We start from the raw sequence: 16,487 nt of genomic DNA on the forward strand, positions 1-16,487 counted from the left end.
AGATTACCCGAAAAGATATTTCCAGATTTTCTCCTCCCCAGATGTCCATGCCGCTATCATACTGTCCAAGTTCATTAAAGTACTCACGATCCATAGCAAACAGGCCTCCAGCCATAGTAGGAGACCTAGAAAGGAACATTGAAAGAAGTTGTTGGGGTTTTTTTTTCCTCTAAAAATAATCAGTAAGTTGAGCTGAATCTGCTAGTCCCAAAGCTCAAATTTAGACCTACATGATACAATTTAAATCCTGCAGACACTAGCAATCATCAGATCACACTTCTAATCTCAAAACATTTTCAACAGCAGATGTGTAAGAGGTGTTTGTGATCTTTCATTATTCCAATAAACCATTTCTTTGTATAGTAAGCTTGAGGAAGAGGGATAGGACAGGGAAATAAGAACAAGGCAGCTAAAAAAAGGGGGGGAAAAAAGTAAACTTGCTCAAGTTTGGAGTCCATCAAGTTTTCTAGAGTGAAACTTCAGAGCTGCCTTTAATTAGATCTGTCTTTACCAGAAGCTGTTTCCCCCCCAGTTACAAAGGAGTACACCTGCACACCATAATGTGTTCGTCCCGCTCTTTACAGGGGCAAATGACACAGCCCAGGCTTGGCTGAACTGAAGAAAGAGCAGAACCTGCAGTACCCACTACTGAACCATATTAAAGCAGAGCAAGAAACAAAGCCCAAATTTTACAAGCCAGAAGGCTGCTAAAAGAAAGGCTACTCTGTCTCATAGACAGAATTTAAATACCAGGAGCAGCGTTGTTTCAGCACTGATGCAATGATCAGTCTATTGGTAAGTTATTTACAGTTTGTATATTTGCACAGATGTTCTCTTTGGGGTTTCGCAGTTTTTCACCTTGCCTGTATGCTACTAGAATGGTGCTCTATTTTGTAGAAATCTGTACATGATCCCCATTGTGCAGCCTCTAGATTGAATTGCTACTGTATCCCAGTGGAGTAAACCACTACATAAATACAACATGATAGCTGGAACATACAATGGACTGTGAACAAGCTGCTTCTCACCCTTGTTAATAAACATCTGTGATGAAACCAAGCCTAAGTCTGGATTTCCTCGCTTTCTCTGACAATTTCCTACCACAGTTCCTGTCACTTTAAAACCTGAGTTAAGAGATTGCTCAATTTTTCTATCCTGACACCAAAATATTTCATTATGAAGGTCTCTAAAATGTAAAACGTAAGACTTTCCATTTGATGGAAAGCCATCTTCAAAGGTTAAATACCAGTCTAGCTTCTTTTTCAACGCAGGCAGAGACTTCTTAGTTGGAAAAGTCACTTTCATACTTAGAAAATGTAATCTTTTTAGATCATTAGACTCCATTTAACTATAAAGTTCTCTGCCTTTTCCATGGGAGCTTTTCCTAAAAGTGAGTTGAATGAATGCAACCACAGTGTAAGAACTAACCTTTGGGCACTCCCCAGATCAATTGTGAGAACAGTTCTTAACAGAATAAGGATTTTAAGATTGTCTGTGCCGGTTCTCCATTCAGATTTTCCCAGTCTGTCCTTTCCCTGCTAGCTTCAGAAGCTGCCACAGTGACATTTTCCAAACAAGCCAGTCAAACTGCTCAGTAACTTAAGAAGCTTCCTGGCTTCTCAGACCAAATCTTGTGATGGGTAGACATGGACAGACTAACTGCAGAGCTATCGGACGACAGAAGAGAGCCTTGTGCTGGAGCTGCTCCTGTCAGCCTGAAATGCCCTTTGTTTACAGTCCAAGAAAAGAGAATGAAAGAGATGAGACTGCCCAATTTATGGCGCACTGCAAATCTTATAAAAGTACCACATTACCTGCAAGGAGTCAGTTTGTAAAAAAAGGTGATGTCCTTCCACCTTACAAACCTGAATTCCGTACTGAGATGGATACCTGCGACTAGAAGAAGCACAATCAGCTTCTTGCCATTGCTCTGCCAGCACTGGCCCTTCTCATGAAAGAATTCACCCAGAGACAGCTCGCTTCTGTTCTCATGTCTGAACCATGTGTGTCTGCTACTAAAAAAAGGCATTTACTGACATCATTTTGTAACAGTTATGTGTCCAGTAGGAACCAGATATTGCCAGTTCTGTACAGGCAAGACAGCCACGAATGGTTAAAAGATTAAGGAAGGTAACTTTCAAGTCCTAGTGTTAAGCTCTGCCAAGACTTTTGTTTCAGAATGACTCTCAAAGGACTGCAAAAGCAATATAAACAGGCTTCCAACAGTTCGTTTTAGGCATCTGCCACATTACGCAAAGAGACAAGTTTTTAAAATAAAGATGGTTTTCACATCCATGTGTGTTCATTTAGGAAGCTTTATGACAAAATGATTGCTTGTTTTGAGGAAAAATATAAATGAAATCTAAAGCAAAAAAATGATGTTGACATAGAAAATTACCATATGCTCTGATGTTCTCTCCCATCAGCTAGGAAACCACCTTGCTATTACCACAAAAACGTATTTTCCCAATCTAGCAATTCTTTAGCATTTCATCATAGAAATTATAGAGCCTATATTAGTGGGATATGCAGGCTATTATGAGCACAAAGACGGTCATCAAAATCATCATTAAGCCAAACATATCAACAGACTAGAAACTAACACCAATGCATATCTCAAAAATGAAATTATTCGACAGATTTAAGACAGAATAGTATAAGCTCCCTAAGATTTTTGTCTTTAGCAAAAGCTGCTGTGGTATAAGCATTCTCTAGAAGTGTGCTTTCTTGACCTAGTAAGACAGATATATCTAATTTGTGATTAAATGCAAGAAATTAAACTGAAATAGGTAATCATAACGAAAACTATTTCTAAGTGAAGCAAGCAAGTCAGATATTTGACAGGTTAGGCATCTGTTTCTAAAACTGCACACCCAGGTAACGCTCTATAATGCTTAAGAAGTGCTTCTGATCATCCATATGTTACACAGTTTCACATCACATAGGAGGAGCCTTACTTGATCGGAGCAGTGGCTCCCTCGGGTCCTTCCAGTTCTGACAAAGGAACAAGATCCCACTTAAAGTGCAGACCCCAGTTAAACCCTCCACGCACAACCGGGGAAGAGCTGTAGGAGAGCGTGTCAGCACTGATTATGTCAATCACAGGGCACACCACAGTCCTGCGATCTTCTCTGATGGGAGTCAGCAGAGGTTGTAACCACATCTCGTTCACCTCACAGTGACTGTCCAGGAATACCAGCACTTTCCCTGCAGAGGCCAAAGCACACAAAACACAGAGAGCTATGGTAACACGAAACACACCAACACAATTATACCAGCAGCAGAGTATCGGCAGTTTCCTCAGCACCCTCTGTAACAGAGGGGAAACACCATCTGCACTCAGAGGCGCTGACAAACCGGAGGCTCCACAGGGAATAGCTCAGTCACAAAGGCAGAAGGTAGACCCTGACTATTAGCGATTAGTTACAACTTGCTCAAGTGGGCTGTTGTTTGCGTTTTTTGAGAGGGTTTTATAGCCATCAAATTTTCTAACCAGATTCAGCAGAGCTGCTGTACTTTAAATGAAACACCATCAGAGCAGCACTCAGAGTCAGGAGGTGCGTTTGTCCTAATGCAAAGCACCTCCCGTGCCTGAATTAGATTAGCCAAAGATGACAGATATTGGGTCACACAAATTACCCCCATGACAAAGCAGGGGGGGTGTGGTTTTGTCCACTGACTGTAGTTGCCTCGGGCTCCCTTCACATCACGCTTCAGCATCCATCCAGTTACTGCTGCATGTAAAATATGTGGATTTTACACTAAGTCCTTCTGGTGAATTAATCTGCATGCATCCACGACAGAGGCCACATTTTAGTTCCTGAATATAATGTAACAGAGCATCTCCCCATTTCATTAGTTCTAGAGTAACTGTAGATTCATATGAGTTTAAAAGGAGACAGAATGGCCTAAATGGTCATAGCCAAATCCACCAGTATTAGAACAAGCAACACTTCAGTCCCATCAGTTTACATGGGGATTATCTGCCATAGTCAGAGAGGACAGTTTGATCCATGAGAGACCTTCAGGCTCAGTTGGTCAAGAGTCATCTGGATTTTTATGACACAACATAAAACTTATGTAACACTAGAATAAAGTGGAAGAGATGGGAAAGGGCTTTAAAGAAAACAACTTCGAAACATACAAATACAGCAAGTCACCCGTTAACAACAGACAGTATCTGACTGAGGAGAGGGGGGAAAGAAAAAGACTCCAGCAGTTCAGAAGAGCAATAAAATGACTTAAAATTGCACTAACTCAAATCAATCCTAGCACAGCTTGGAAAGTACAAGCACAATTTTCTCTCTGGATTATGCTATTACAATACTAATGAGTAAACAGCAATTAAAGAGACTTTATCTGCCACTCAAAATTATTTAGAAAAGTAGCACACACTTTTCTCAGACATCAGAGAGTTTAACCAGAAGCATATTATAGTAAAAGGCATGCAGTGTACATAAAGCACCAAATATTGTTTATCCCAATTAATACTCACTGCAGCACCAGAAAAGCTTGTATGAGAAATGTTACAATTAGATTAGCAAATTAAAAGCCAGATTAGAGAGTACCTTAATAAGGAAGCAGATCGCTATTTTAGAGCGACAGTTCTCACATGAAACATACAGAAAATATTCTGTGACCACAACATCTAGCACCAATGGAGATCTTCCTAAGACAAGATTCTTTCAGGGCAGGAATAGGGAAAATTCTACATTACCTCACTAAATTTTGTCAAATACTGATTTCATTTTACTATTTCACTGACCCACTCTAAAAAAATCAACTCATTTTATCAAAAGCAAACTTCCACAGGATGAAAAAAAATACAAATAAACAGTTCAGACAAAGTTTAAGACACACTCAAATTTCCCTCCAAGTTTGCAAAGTCATTGTTTGGGTGACTTGAAAAAACACCTCCCTGTTCTTAGACAGCATATAATGACCAACTATAATTACGAACAGTGAATTTATATCTACTCTGTATTTACATATAAGCAAGCACCAAGTCCTCCTTGCTTCCTTCTCAGGAAATACTGGAGAAAGCTTTATAAAGATCACGGTCAACTGCATGATATAAACATTTAAATACACAGGTAATGTTAGTTAAGGTCTCCAATTACCATTGTACAGGTATCACTGAAGACACTTTGTGTAGCTGTTGCAACAGGTTAACGTCACTAGCCAAAGACCAATGCAATTAACTCAAAGTCACTGATACTCTGCAACAATTGCTGAAATGACTCTCACATAAGATAATACTATCTCAAATCTTTCTACCACTGCACTAAGTTGTGCAGTTTAGAACATGGCATGCCATGCCAAGCCCCTACAGTGGGCTTAAGCAATCACAGGTCAAACGTTCAACATCTGGAAAAGCTGCACTACAGAAAGAGAAGTCACCCAATTAACACACGGTCAAAGTACGCAAGGGAAAGAGAAACACGTAAGTGTACCTGTGGCATGAGAGGCTCCAACCATTCTTCCTCGAATCAACCCTTCCCGCTTCTCATTTCTTACCAATTTTGTGGTTTTTGGAAGCTGAGTTTTAACATATTCACCCAAGTCTTTCTTCAAGTCAGCTGAGAAAAGGAAAACACAAGTTCAAGAACAGGGCAGAAATGGTGAAAGCTTTGTTTAAAGTCCCAAGATGTTCAACTCAAAAAGGGCCAAAAACTTGATCAAAAAGCTACCCCAATACAGCATTCAAACCAAGAGTATCAAAAGGACAGTCAGTCATCTCACATCCTACACCTGCCCTCCGATTTCTGTGGCCTTTTTTTTGTTGTTTAATTTGCACATCTTCCTATTAACTGCTTCACTTTTTCCTGCTGCATTGTGGAAATGCACAAGGACAAAGCAGGTACATTCTCTGTGTTGAAGAGGGTGACGGACCCTACGACTGGGCTTTCCACGGGGACATTCCTGCTGATAAGCACTTCTTACATTTTTCCAACCAATTTTTCATATGCTGCCACTGTCTCAGGTTTTATACTTAGGCTTGGTTTCCTGAATACAGACTGGATTCTTACCTTTTTGTTCTGTTTGCAAAGCCTTTAGTAAAACGCGACTCAAGTTAACTGGAACTACTAGACTCTGCTAAAAGGAATTACTGCTGCTAAAAGATAAAAAGCACTGCACAAAGAAACAGCATTTCCAAATTCTGCTCATGGTGACTGTCATTTGCAGCAGAAGTAATGAAAGCCTTTTCACACAGGCAAGTGATTTAAAAGATTATGTTCCATACACTAAAACAAACACCGATGCCTTTAAAAAGAAGCATGAAGACATCTTTCATTATCTGTACCTGCTTAGCTGATACAACAGCAGCCACAAAGTACAACTCACTCACAGGTGGCTGCTTTTCTAAAACACACAAGGATCAAAGACACCGCTGGCAAGCACGTGCTTTTTAAGTAGGACAAAGTTCACAGAAGTCTGTAGGCACTACTGTAACTTAACTCTTAAAATCGCCCATGATGTTAGTAACAATACTTTTTTTTCACCTGAGGACAGTGGTGTCTAATATTAAAGCAGGACCACTGAAGAGAGGATGGAAACAAAGACTGAAATAATGGAAAAACCAGAAGTTAATAAGCTTATGGAGAAATAAAGAGGAATATAAAATGAGGAAGAAAAACAAAAAGCCAGCTGAGACTTCATAGAGAACCTTGGAATAGGGAGGCAGAGAGACTTTCAACAAAGGATATGCTGGAATAAATATTCTGATGAATGTCCAAACGTTAAGATCTCAGCTGAGCACTGCAAGGCAGCATCATGGATCACAAATCAGAGAGTACCACACAGCAAACATGATACTAGAGAACATCCTAGGACAAAGAAAAGTCTCTGGAGAGATGCAGACAGAGTTCATTTGGGTCACAGTATTCTCTCCACTGGTCTTGAATTTGACATCATATGCTAGAGACAATAGGAAAGATTTTTTTTTTTGGAGAAAGTCTCCTAGAAAGTTGATGAAATAAAGTCATCTCTAGGATGCTACCCAAATGAGACACACAAATAAGCAGGACAGAAGGATTTCCAAACCTAAAATAAACAAGTGCTTGAATCCCTCTTCACCTGATGTATCACAGCAAGGGAAAGACAGCGTACAACTGCAGAAAACAAAGGGCTAGCACAAAGCAGAAGTCGTCAGTTACCAAATTCAGCACTTAGAGCAGATAAGGCTGCATGAAAGGACATACAATAGGAAACAGTTCAGCATGCGGAATGGCACGTGCAAAGTTCTGAAAACAGCAGCAGAAGAAAAAAATAAAAAAGGACACATCCATGCTGGTAGCTAAGCCAGGCCCACAGCACAAGCTTGAGCAGCAGAACATAAGAGCCAGCAGTACCTAACTGCTAACATGCTCTCAGAGTCCAGTTTTGACCCAGACAAATTAGCATTCTGCTGGAAACTGTGCCCAGCCATTGCCTGGGACTGAACATATCGTGGACCATTCTCAACGAACAGTTTAGTCTCAGACACATTTTGGGGTTTTCGTTGTTGATGGGTTTTTGTGTGTCCATGTCCAGCTTCATGTTCACTGGGAAGACTGATTTTCTCACATAACCCAAAAAATTGCTTCAATATAACCTGCCTGAGAAATTGTCCTCTGAGAGAATTACTCCCTTTAGCCAGTAGACAGTCTCCAAAAATTACTTTAGCCATTATCTTGCTCCCTATCTATGTAACAAAGGCTCCTCCGAACAAAAGAAATCTAGGATGGGAGTCAGAGGCGTTACTATTTCAAAATACTGAGTTGTGCACAATCTGCTCCTTTTCTGTTCTTCAATCTCTTCTTCTGGAAAGAAAAATGCCTCCACTAACAACCTCAAACATATCCTGTAGGCTGTTCCATAACAGGTAAAGCCTAAATCAGAGAGAAAGAGGTTGTGCTAGAAAAAGAAATCCTGCCTTGCAGCAAAGAGAAATAAAAATGTAACAGTGGGCTCAGCTGAGCCATGGAAATGCCTGCTTAGCTAGTAAGACTGTTGATGATTGAGCTTAAGAAGCTTTCAGATGCAAAGACCCAAGCTTTGTACAACAGCACTGACACGCAGCAGAGCTCCTATATCTAAAGCTGAAGAAATAGGCAGAATTTCATCTAAGTTACCATTTCAGGAAGCATGTAATGTAGGAAAAATTAATTAAAAAATTCAGAGGCACAGAGATTAAGCAATTTGCCCAGGCTCACATGAGATCCATGGCACAACCAAAGTCTTAGTCCATTTCATCAGTCAACAAACCAGCTTTGCCTTTCTTCAGCTGTAAAATTCCATCCATTAAAATCAAGCAGCAGTGCAAACATCAGTAGTACCATCCTCATCGAGAGCATTCATCCTCTGTGTAAATAATGTGTCCTCCCACCTTCGACTTCAAAACACGTCCATTTGAAGCCAGAAAGGCAAAAGTAACTACCTGAATGTTTTGAACCTAATCTGGTCTGTTGCTAACTTGAAGGCAAATAGAGCGATGGTATTGCTGCCTAAACACAGGCATTAACCAAATGCATTACTGCATTCAAAAGACTGGAGTTTTGAAGTAAGCTTAGTTCTGAATACAAAGGTTACGAAACTTTAAAACAACAAATTGCACAAGAGACTTTGTAGTAAAGAGTGTGTATTGCTTCCAAAACACAAAACCACAAAACAAGCTTCTAAATATTATGCATTCTTTTCAGCTAGGGGCAGAGTGTTTGATCTCTGTTCTCTCCTGTATCTTAACATTTGATCTGACCTCAGAGAAGTGAACTAGCTCAGTAACAAGAGAACATCATTCTACATTATACACTTCTAATCAGTCCCTTAGAGCAAGTGAGACCTTAACCCACAAACCAGACGATGAGACCAAGGGAGCTAATTATATGTACTAACGAAATATAATCTAAAAATCATCTGTAAAATGCAAAAAAGCTGTGGACTTGTACAGAGGCAAGCAGGGAACTTGCACAGTCCTGCTGGCAAGTACTGCTACACTAACACATTCCTCAACAGGCATTTCGCTTTTGAAGTGCCAAAATGCTTGAATTGCGTGTCTGTCTTTGCCTTGTCAGTCATTCGAGAGAAAAATGCCGAAGCACCAATCTTTCAACAACAGTAAAGCAATTCTGCAAGGCCTACCCCTCCAGGGCCCCTCCCAGACTGAAGAAGCTGAGGCTGCTCCAAGAGCCAGGGACAGCTACTCCCAGGGTGGCCACAAGAGGCTGTGCGAGAGCCACGCAGAGCCTTCCCAGCAAAAGCTGAGCTCCACTCCAGCACGCCACCAGTCCGAACTGCTGAGCAAGTACTGGAAAACTGACGCGCTGTTTCCATAGTGCCACATCAACTTACCTGCAAGACCGCAGCTGAGACTACGTGCATTCCATTCCTTTCAGGTGCACTCACAGTCAAGTATTGGTCGATAAAGTTTATGGGAAGATCAGTGTAATCCGCCCTGAGCACCAGAGCAGCCCAAGCAAGATACTGTTAAAAACTATAGCTGAAATATAAACAACTGCTTAATCACCCCTCTGCACACACACACTCCTCATGATTAGCTTTGAAACCTGGTTTTGATTATTGAAGTCTGTATGATACAAAGCTCATCAGTAAAACGACACCAGCGTCAAAGGAGATGTCATCTTAGGCTTCTCAGAACATCATGCGTCTCTACTGGCTGGCACTTTTTGGAGATGGACTGCAGTGCAAATCGGTTTTGCATCATGGCTTCCATATTTTTATTACGACCAGCCAATAAAGCACAGGAAGTCAAGAAGTGTAAGCACCGACCAAAATACTACTGCAAAGTTCTCTCACCCAATTCACTGTTGTCATCCACCAAAATAATTTCATGAAGAAGGTGTGCAGGAGTGCGATCCAGGACACTATGTACCGTGCGAAGCAGGGCAGAAAGCGCTTCGTTGTAGAAACAGATAATAACACTGGCAGACGGCAGATCGGAAGGGTAGGACTTCTCTCTGCATCTGCAAACAGGAGTACAGCAGTTACCACTTGATTTCCATAGGGCTAGGTCACCACTGAGACTTCATAAATAACAAGCAAACAGTAAATGTGTAGGAAGAACCCCTAACTTGAACATTAAAAGCCCAGGTGTACAACGTCTGTAGTAGGACTCAGCGTAGTAAGTTACTCTTTACACAACACAGACTTATAATTAACATTGATACTTGTTAGAAAACAGAGGATATGATGGATTGGGGTGGGAGTGAGAATCACAGATCCTCAAGACATAAACAAGAGAAGACCAAGGGCTTGTTTCAGCTGTCAAAACACGGTCTAGTACCCTCAGGTAGCTCACACATTTAACAAGAATGGCAAATATGACATAAGGCCTAAAAAAACCCCACAACTTTATTGGCCAGCTGCTGGAGACTAGGCTGGATGTCCCAGAATACCTCCAATGGTGCTAAATACCTATTTAGATAACCAAGGTTGAGATTCAGCCTGCAGATCAAGACAGTTAAGTCTAGTCACTGCTGTCAGTGGAGTATAGATAGTGTTTAGTTCACCCTAAGGCTGTCAAGAGCATTTTGTCAGCTGAAGAGCTCTGCATGCTCCATTAACTGCATTGACGGGATCTCTGCTAATTACAATAAAAGCAGAGACAACTGACTAACATGCAGCTATCTAAATTCAAGCATCTTAATCTGCAAACTGAATCCCCCTCAAAGCAGATTATTCATTCTTTCTCCTTATTTTCAGACTTTGTCCATGCTTCTAATAGGGCACAGTGCCACAGATTAATGCTACTTGAAGATGGCAGCCATGAGAGAATTCAATAAATGAAAACCCAGAAGTATACAAGAAAATTCTTCATTGACTTGGAATGAACTTAGCTCTTGGGAGAGACGTTTCAGCCAGTAAAATTCATTACATTTACCCACAGCAGAGAAACCACTAGAAAAACAGATGCAGATTTATTTTTCAATTCAACATTGGGGTTTGTTGTTGTTGTTACAGTGGTGGTGTTTTTTCCCCCTATATGCAGACAGATTATAGAAAAAAACTGCTTTTTATGAGAAAGTATTCAGAGCAGTGCAATCCAGATACCAAGCAAGAACTTTAACTGAGAAACAGAGAGCCTTTGTCATCAGTCATTCTTCTATCTTATCCTCTGTAGGCTTACAACAAATGTGAAATAGTACATAATGTAAAAAGTCTGTCATTAACTTAGTCACTGGAACATTTAATGCCCATCTTTCAAAGGTACCAAACAGAATTACAGCATCTCTTCCGGTCGTTACAGTACCGAGTATCTCAAAATGAAGCTTAAAAAAAACCCCCCACGTTGTAGCACGCTGTAAGTAACCGAGTACACCGCTAGCAAGGTGAAAGAGACATAGGACATGTAATCTTAGTGTTGCTGGAAGGAAAATTTGATTCCTAGGTCTTTTCCACATTGATTTGTGTTTAAAGTACTATTTTCAGAATCTTGTTTCTAACAAAACAGCTGTCTGCCAATCCTACTACTTAGAAAAATTAAATTAGTATGACAGAAGTTGGAGCAAGCATATATCCAATCTAGTTCTTCATTAGACATTCTTAAAGTGCATTAAGAATCGAGAAAAAACCTTGCTTTCAGGGAGTAGCATCTTTCTTTTTTCATGGAGCCTGGTTTCCATGGGACTTTACCTATCACATACCTTTTCCAGTTGGCAAAAAAATAGATCTCCAGAAACAATATCCAGTCAAAAAGGACAGAGAGACACCAAAGAACAAAAATCTTAACCTCAAGCACTCCTTTTTAAATAGCTGCAAATCTGCCTTCAGCAACACAAGAGGCTGAAAGAGTATCTAACAGAAATGTAATACCAAAAGTGTTAAATACTACATCAGGTATGTGAGAAACAAGTCCTTGAGCACATGAAATTATACCATGTTCCCTCCAAAACTTAGTACATACTTTGGGTCTCTTGTATCAGGCACCTCCCTGTGGTATCCCAGACGATTACTGATAAGCATATTGAAAGCATGCTTCTGATAGCCCAAGTCTCTCACTTCCTGATCTTCTTCATTAAAAATCATTCCTGAAAAAAAAATAAAAAACAAAACCAAACATGCCAAGATCAGTTAAGAGGCTCAAAAATATCCTTTGAAAACCATCAATGATTGAAACATATGCTTTAACCTCCCCTAAAACCCATTATGTTCTTCAAAAATCCCTCTGTTTTTGCAAAGTGTGTTTTTGTGCAACTATTTCTATTGTACAAACAGGTAGCACTTATGAGTAGCCCTTGCAGCTATAATAAAACAAAATCATTCTCCAAAGACAGATGGCTCCATTGTGCTTATTGCCTTACCAGACACACTCCCTTCACTTAAATGGCTCCAATTCTTAGCACCGCCTAAAACCCAACATCAAACAAGCAACAGAGAATAGCCTTTGGCACACAATGCATCAGCACCTATCCATACAGATAAAGGTCTGTAATGGGACTTTTGAGAGAGAAAATACATTTCCAATGGCAGAAAAACAATAGCAGTGCAATTTAATGCAGTTTTCTCCAGTTTGCAGTAACATAAAAATAACTACGAAAAACCCCATAAACTTCTTGTTTATACCACCTAGGACTTTGACAGCAAGTAAAAAAAGCAGAGCTAGCTTTTTTATTGATTATTTTAGCCCAAGCATCAACTGTTGCTGAGCATGGCCGAAGCAGCAATTGCTGGTATAAATAAGTACACTGCTAGAGGCCAAGATTGAAATCCTCAACGCCATCCTGCCTGCCTTGACTCAGTGCCATGGGCTTCTCTCTCAATGAGCCATACACCCACCAGTGTGAACAGAAACAAAATATTATGGTGCTTCGCTCAACTCTTCTACAGAAAAAAAAAAAAAAAAAAAGGAGGGAGAGAAGTAGTAGCCACCACCTGCGTCTGCTAGCCACCTCTGCAACAACTCAGGTAGCCGTTGTCTCTGTTCAGCTGGCTGCACAGAATAAGATGTGTATGTCCTCTCCAGCTACTATCAAACTACAGAGACAATATCACTGAAATTTCAGTACAAGGAGTGAGTTAGGATCATGTAATTTACCTCTTTCCACCCTGTCCATCATCTCCATACGGTTCAAAATTTGTAGAAAATAATTAACAAAGGGGTTCCTCAGTCACATGCTACCATACATCCAGGATAATATGTTGCACAGAATCATGGACTAATTTAGGTTGGAAAGGTCGTCTGGTCTAATCCCCTGCTCAAAGCAGGTCCAACTAGATCAGGTTGCTCAGAACTTGTCCAGTTAAGTTTTGAAAGCCTCTAGCATCTCAACAGATGGAGATTCTACAACCTTTTCAGGACTCTGTTCAAGCTTTTGACCACCATCACACTGAAAATGTTTTTCCTCTTATCTAATACAAATACCCTCCTGGCTTTAATTTCTTATCATAATCCCAAGCACCTCCAGAACGAGGCTGGCTCCACCTTCCCTACAGCCTCTCATTAACTTGCTGTTGACAGCAATAAAACGTCACCACTTTTAGCCTTCTCTCTAAGGCAGAACAAACCAAATCCTCTCAGCCTTTCTTCATACCTCATGTTCTCCAGTTTTCAACAGCTATGCAAAAGCCAGCTGAGCTCAAACCCGGAGAAAGTGAGATGGCTTAAAAAAAAAGGAACAGAAGGTAAGGTCATTTAAAAAAGATTTGAAGCTTTCTTCCCTTTCAAACAAGTAGTCCTGGTTGGGCTTCAGAGCACAGCTGTGCCACTACCAGTTGTGTTTCAGCAATAAAGTCTAACTACAGGTAGGAGATGACCTTCTAGAGGGAATTCTGTGCATCCACATTCCCACCATTCACATTTCCCACTCTGTCACTTTGAGTCTTGAGTACAGCAATGGCAATGCAGCTGCATTATCAATCACCTCAAGAGTATGTTCCTTGACATTTGTGCACAACCAAGTGGGAAGTGCTGGACAGTGATATCAGGAAAAGACATGGGATATACCCACATAGTGTGTCTTGTGGTGACTGATCCTATCACGCTCATGGATGAGTGCTTCCACTGTGGGTAAGCTGCATCATGGGAACGGGAATGAGGTCTGTTCACAGTGGCAGTGCCACTCTTCCAGTACCAGCAGCCTAAAGCAGTAAGTCAGTCCTCCTTTGAATCACATGCATTTCCAAAATGTTTCCAGCTTGTCAGTGCAGACACCCAGCTCAATCACTCTTGAATACGACCCATCATAGTAACGCTGTGCCAGTGGATCAACTTCAAACATTTTCTTTATACAAAGCATGAAGAACCACATACCAAATATTTCATTCTACAATCCATCCCTAACTAACCACTAACTTTTTTTTTTTTTTTTAACTCCTGGTCTTCTGAATATGTAAAGGAATGCTAATATTTCGAAGCTTTCTCATGAAGAACAATATCCAAAACACATGCAAAAGGCCTGAAAGATTTCAGTCCAAACAGCAGATAAAAGCCTTTGGTAAAGAAGGGCTTTGCAATCAAAACATCAGTTTAGGCTTTACTTCAGCAGTGTTATGTGGCTCTCCCAGATTAAAAAAAGATAGATTGTCTTACCAGATGACAGTTTGGTTTTGGCAATCGTATGCCAAATATTTTTTTTTTTTTTTTTTTTTTTGCTTTGTGTGTTTATCACTGCCCTGCCCTGGACAGACAGGAAGCCCTTGCCTGCAGCACCTGATCTAATTCTAACAGAGCACCAGCTGCCTCCTGATGATTCATGGAGAATTTCTCCTGGCACTGTAATTCCCCTTGGCTTTCACCAACTACACCAGTCACTTGGTCTGAAGATCAAGGGACTTCGCAGTTAAAAAGGTCCAATTTCTTTCCTGGCCGGTACTGAATAGTTGGAAAGAAACGGCCACCGCTGGACTGGCCTTCACCTCACTTAGCTCTCATGGTTTTTGCAGTGAACTGATAAACACTTCTAATGCCTCAGGGCAACGTGAACGGGCATTTTTCCTACATATTCACACAGGTCCAACGACCAACTCAGAAAGTGAAGTTTGGTGAAGTTCTGTAAACTCTTGAAGCTGGTGATCCAGCATTCATCCAAAGTAATGACAGAGGACTTCAATCAGGTATGAGTACTACACTCCTGGCTATGAAGGGTACTATGCCACAATTCCCAAAGCAGCAGACACTGATACCACAACACTCACCATCTGCCTCCAGACTTAAAGGGTGTTTGCAGACCAGTATGCAACATGCCTCAGTTTGCACAGCTGAACACCACAGCAAACACTAAGCTGTAAGCAGTTAAATATACAAGCAATTACACATACAAAGCATTTTAGTTTCGAAGGCAGATTTGGAAGACAAACCCAAATCATCTCATTGATGAAATATGCTCCAACGAAACACTCAGGCCTTTGCTTGTGCAAAGCAAGTATGATTTGGCCCTAACGACTGTCATCTCAATAAATCTTTCATTGTAATTTGTCCCACACACATTTTTTGTAGACGATTTCATACTCCAAGGATATTCTCCAAATCAATGGGTCCTCTTCATTGTGTGTTGTTATCAAGCTATTTTTAATTACTGCATATGAGCAGAGTTTCTCTGTGGCTAATAAAGGTTCATGTATTTGAGGGGTAAGACCCCAGTCAACATAGGGGTAAGATATGAAACAAGCATACACTGAATCTTCCAAAAGCAAGAACATCATCAAGGGCAGACACCTTGCTGTAATCCAGTCCTCCTCATTAGCACTTACAGAGCACAGCTGTAAACATTAGGAATAGTATATTTTTGATTAAACACAATAGCATAAATTTAATTTCTAATGAAGACAGCCACTAGTCCCATCTGCATTTTAACAAACAAAACTACTTCAGTACACAGTTTTTCCTGCAATCCCTTAAAAAACAAACCAACCTTAATATCTCATTTCTTCAACTGTTTTAATAATTTTGTCACCAGCACTGAAAATGACTTACCCATTTCGGGAGAGAATTCTACCTCCCCCTTAACTGGGTCCTGGACATGGTTTCCAAGAGCATTTCCTATCTTATTCTCTTTCTGTTGCAATTCAGGTATATGAACAGGCCCCCGCGTAAAACGGGGGAAGAATTTTTTTGGAAATGGCCTCTGAGGTTCCAGCCCCTTGACGGGCACATTCTTGAAAGATTGGTTCTCTTCACTGAAGTTGAAATAAACAAAGAGCAGAAGTGTCCAGGTCACAGATGTGAAAAGGCACCCATAGCAGAAATAGCGAAGCGTGACACTTCCCATTGTAGACTTAGCATCGTTGAGGACCCATTCTCAATTACCTGAAAGAGAGCGAAAACACACATTTTGAGAGCGCTGCCTGCTACCTCATCAGGTCTATACATTAGGAAATGCATTCTATAGGCTGCTCTTTCATTAAATGATTTTTGGAACTTAAACTTTAAGCATAGACCTTAAGAATGAAATCCCTTTTCACTTTCCCATTCAAAAAAATAAACATGACCAGTTTGCACATTCCGTGTAGATTCTACTCCTTAAAACATGAAGCAAACAATCACGAAGAGC

At 40.6% G+C, this 16,487-nt stretch overlaps 1 protein-coding gene across 1 annotated transcript in view; it reads right to left on the reverse strand.

The window, feature by feature from the left end:
• Positions 1-16,205, reverse strand: part of GALNT11 (polypeptide N-acetylgalactosaminyltransferase 11) — a 36,937-nt gene extending 20,732 nt beyond the window's left edge. The window contains exons 1-6 of the mRNA XM_009960669.2: positions 15,911-16,205; positions 11,903-12,026; positions 9,796-9,962; positions 5,454-5,579; positions 2,958-3,207; positions 8-125 (exon numbers count right to left, since the gene is read on the reverse strand). Coding sequence (XP_009958971.1) covers positions 8-125; positions 2,958-3,207; positions 5,454-5,579; positions 9,796-9,962; positions 11,903-12,026; positions 15,911-16,205 — 1,080 coding nt within the window. The remainder of the gene's footprint in view (positions 1-7; positions 126-2,957; positions 3,208-5,453; positions 5,580-9,795; positions 9,963-11,902; positions 12,027-15,910) is intronic.
• Positions 16,206-16,487: the final 282 nt, after the last annotated feature.

The sequence above is a fragment of the Leptosomus discolor genome, chromosome 6 (assembly GCF_034619465.1).
Source record: "Leptosomus discolor isolate bLepDis1 chromosome 6, bLepDis1.hap2, whole genome shotgun sequence".
NCBI classification, from domain to species: Eukaryota; Metazoa; Chordata; class Aves; order Leptosomiformes; family Leptosomidae; genus Leptosomus; species Leptosomus discolor.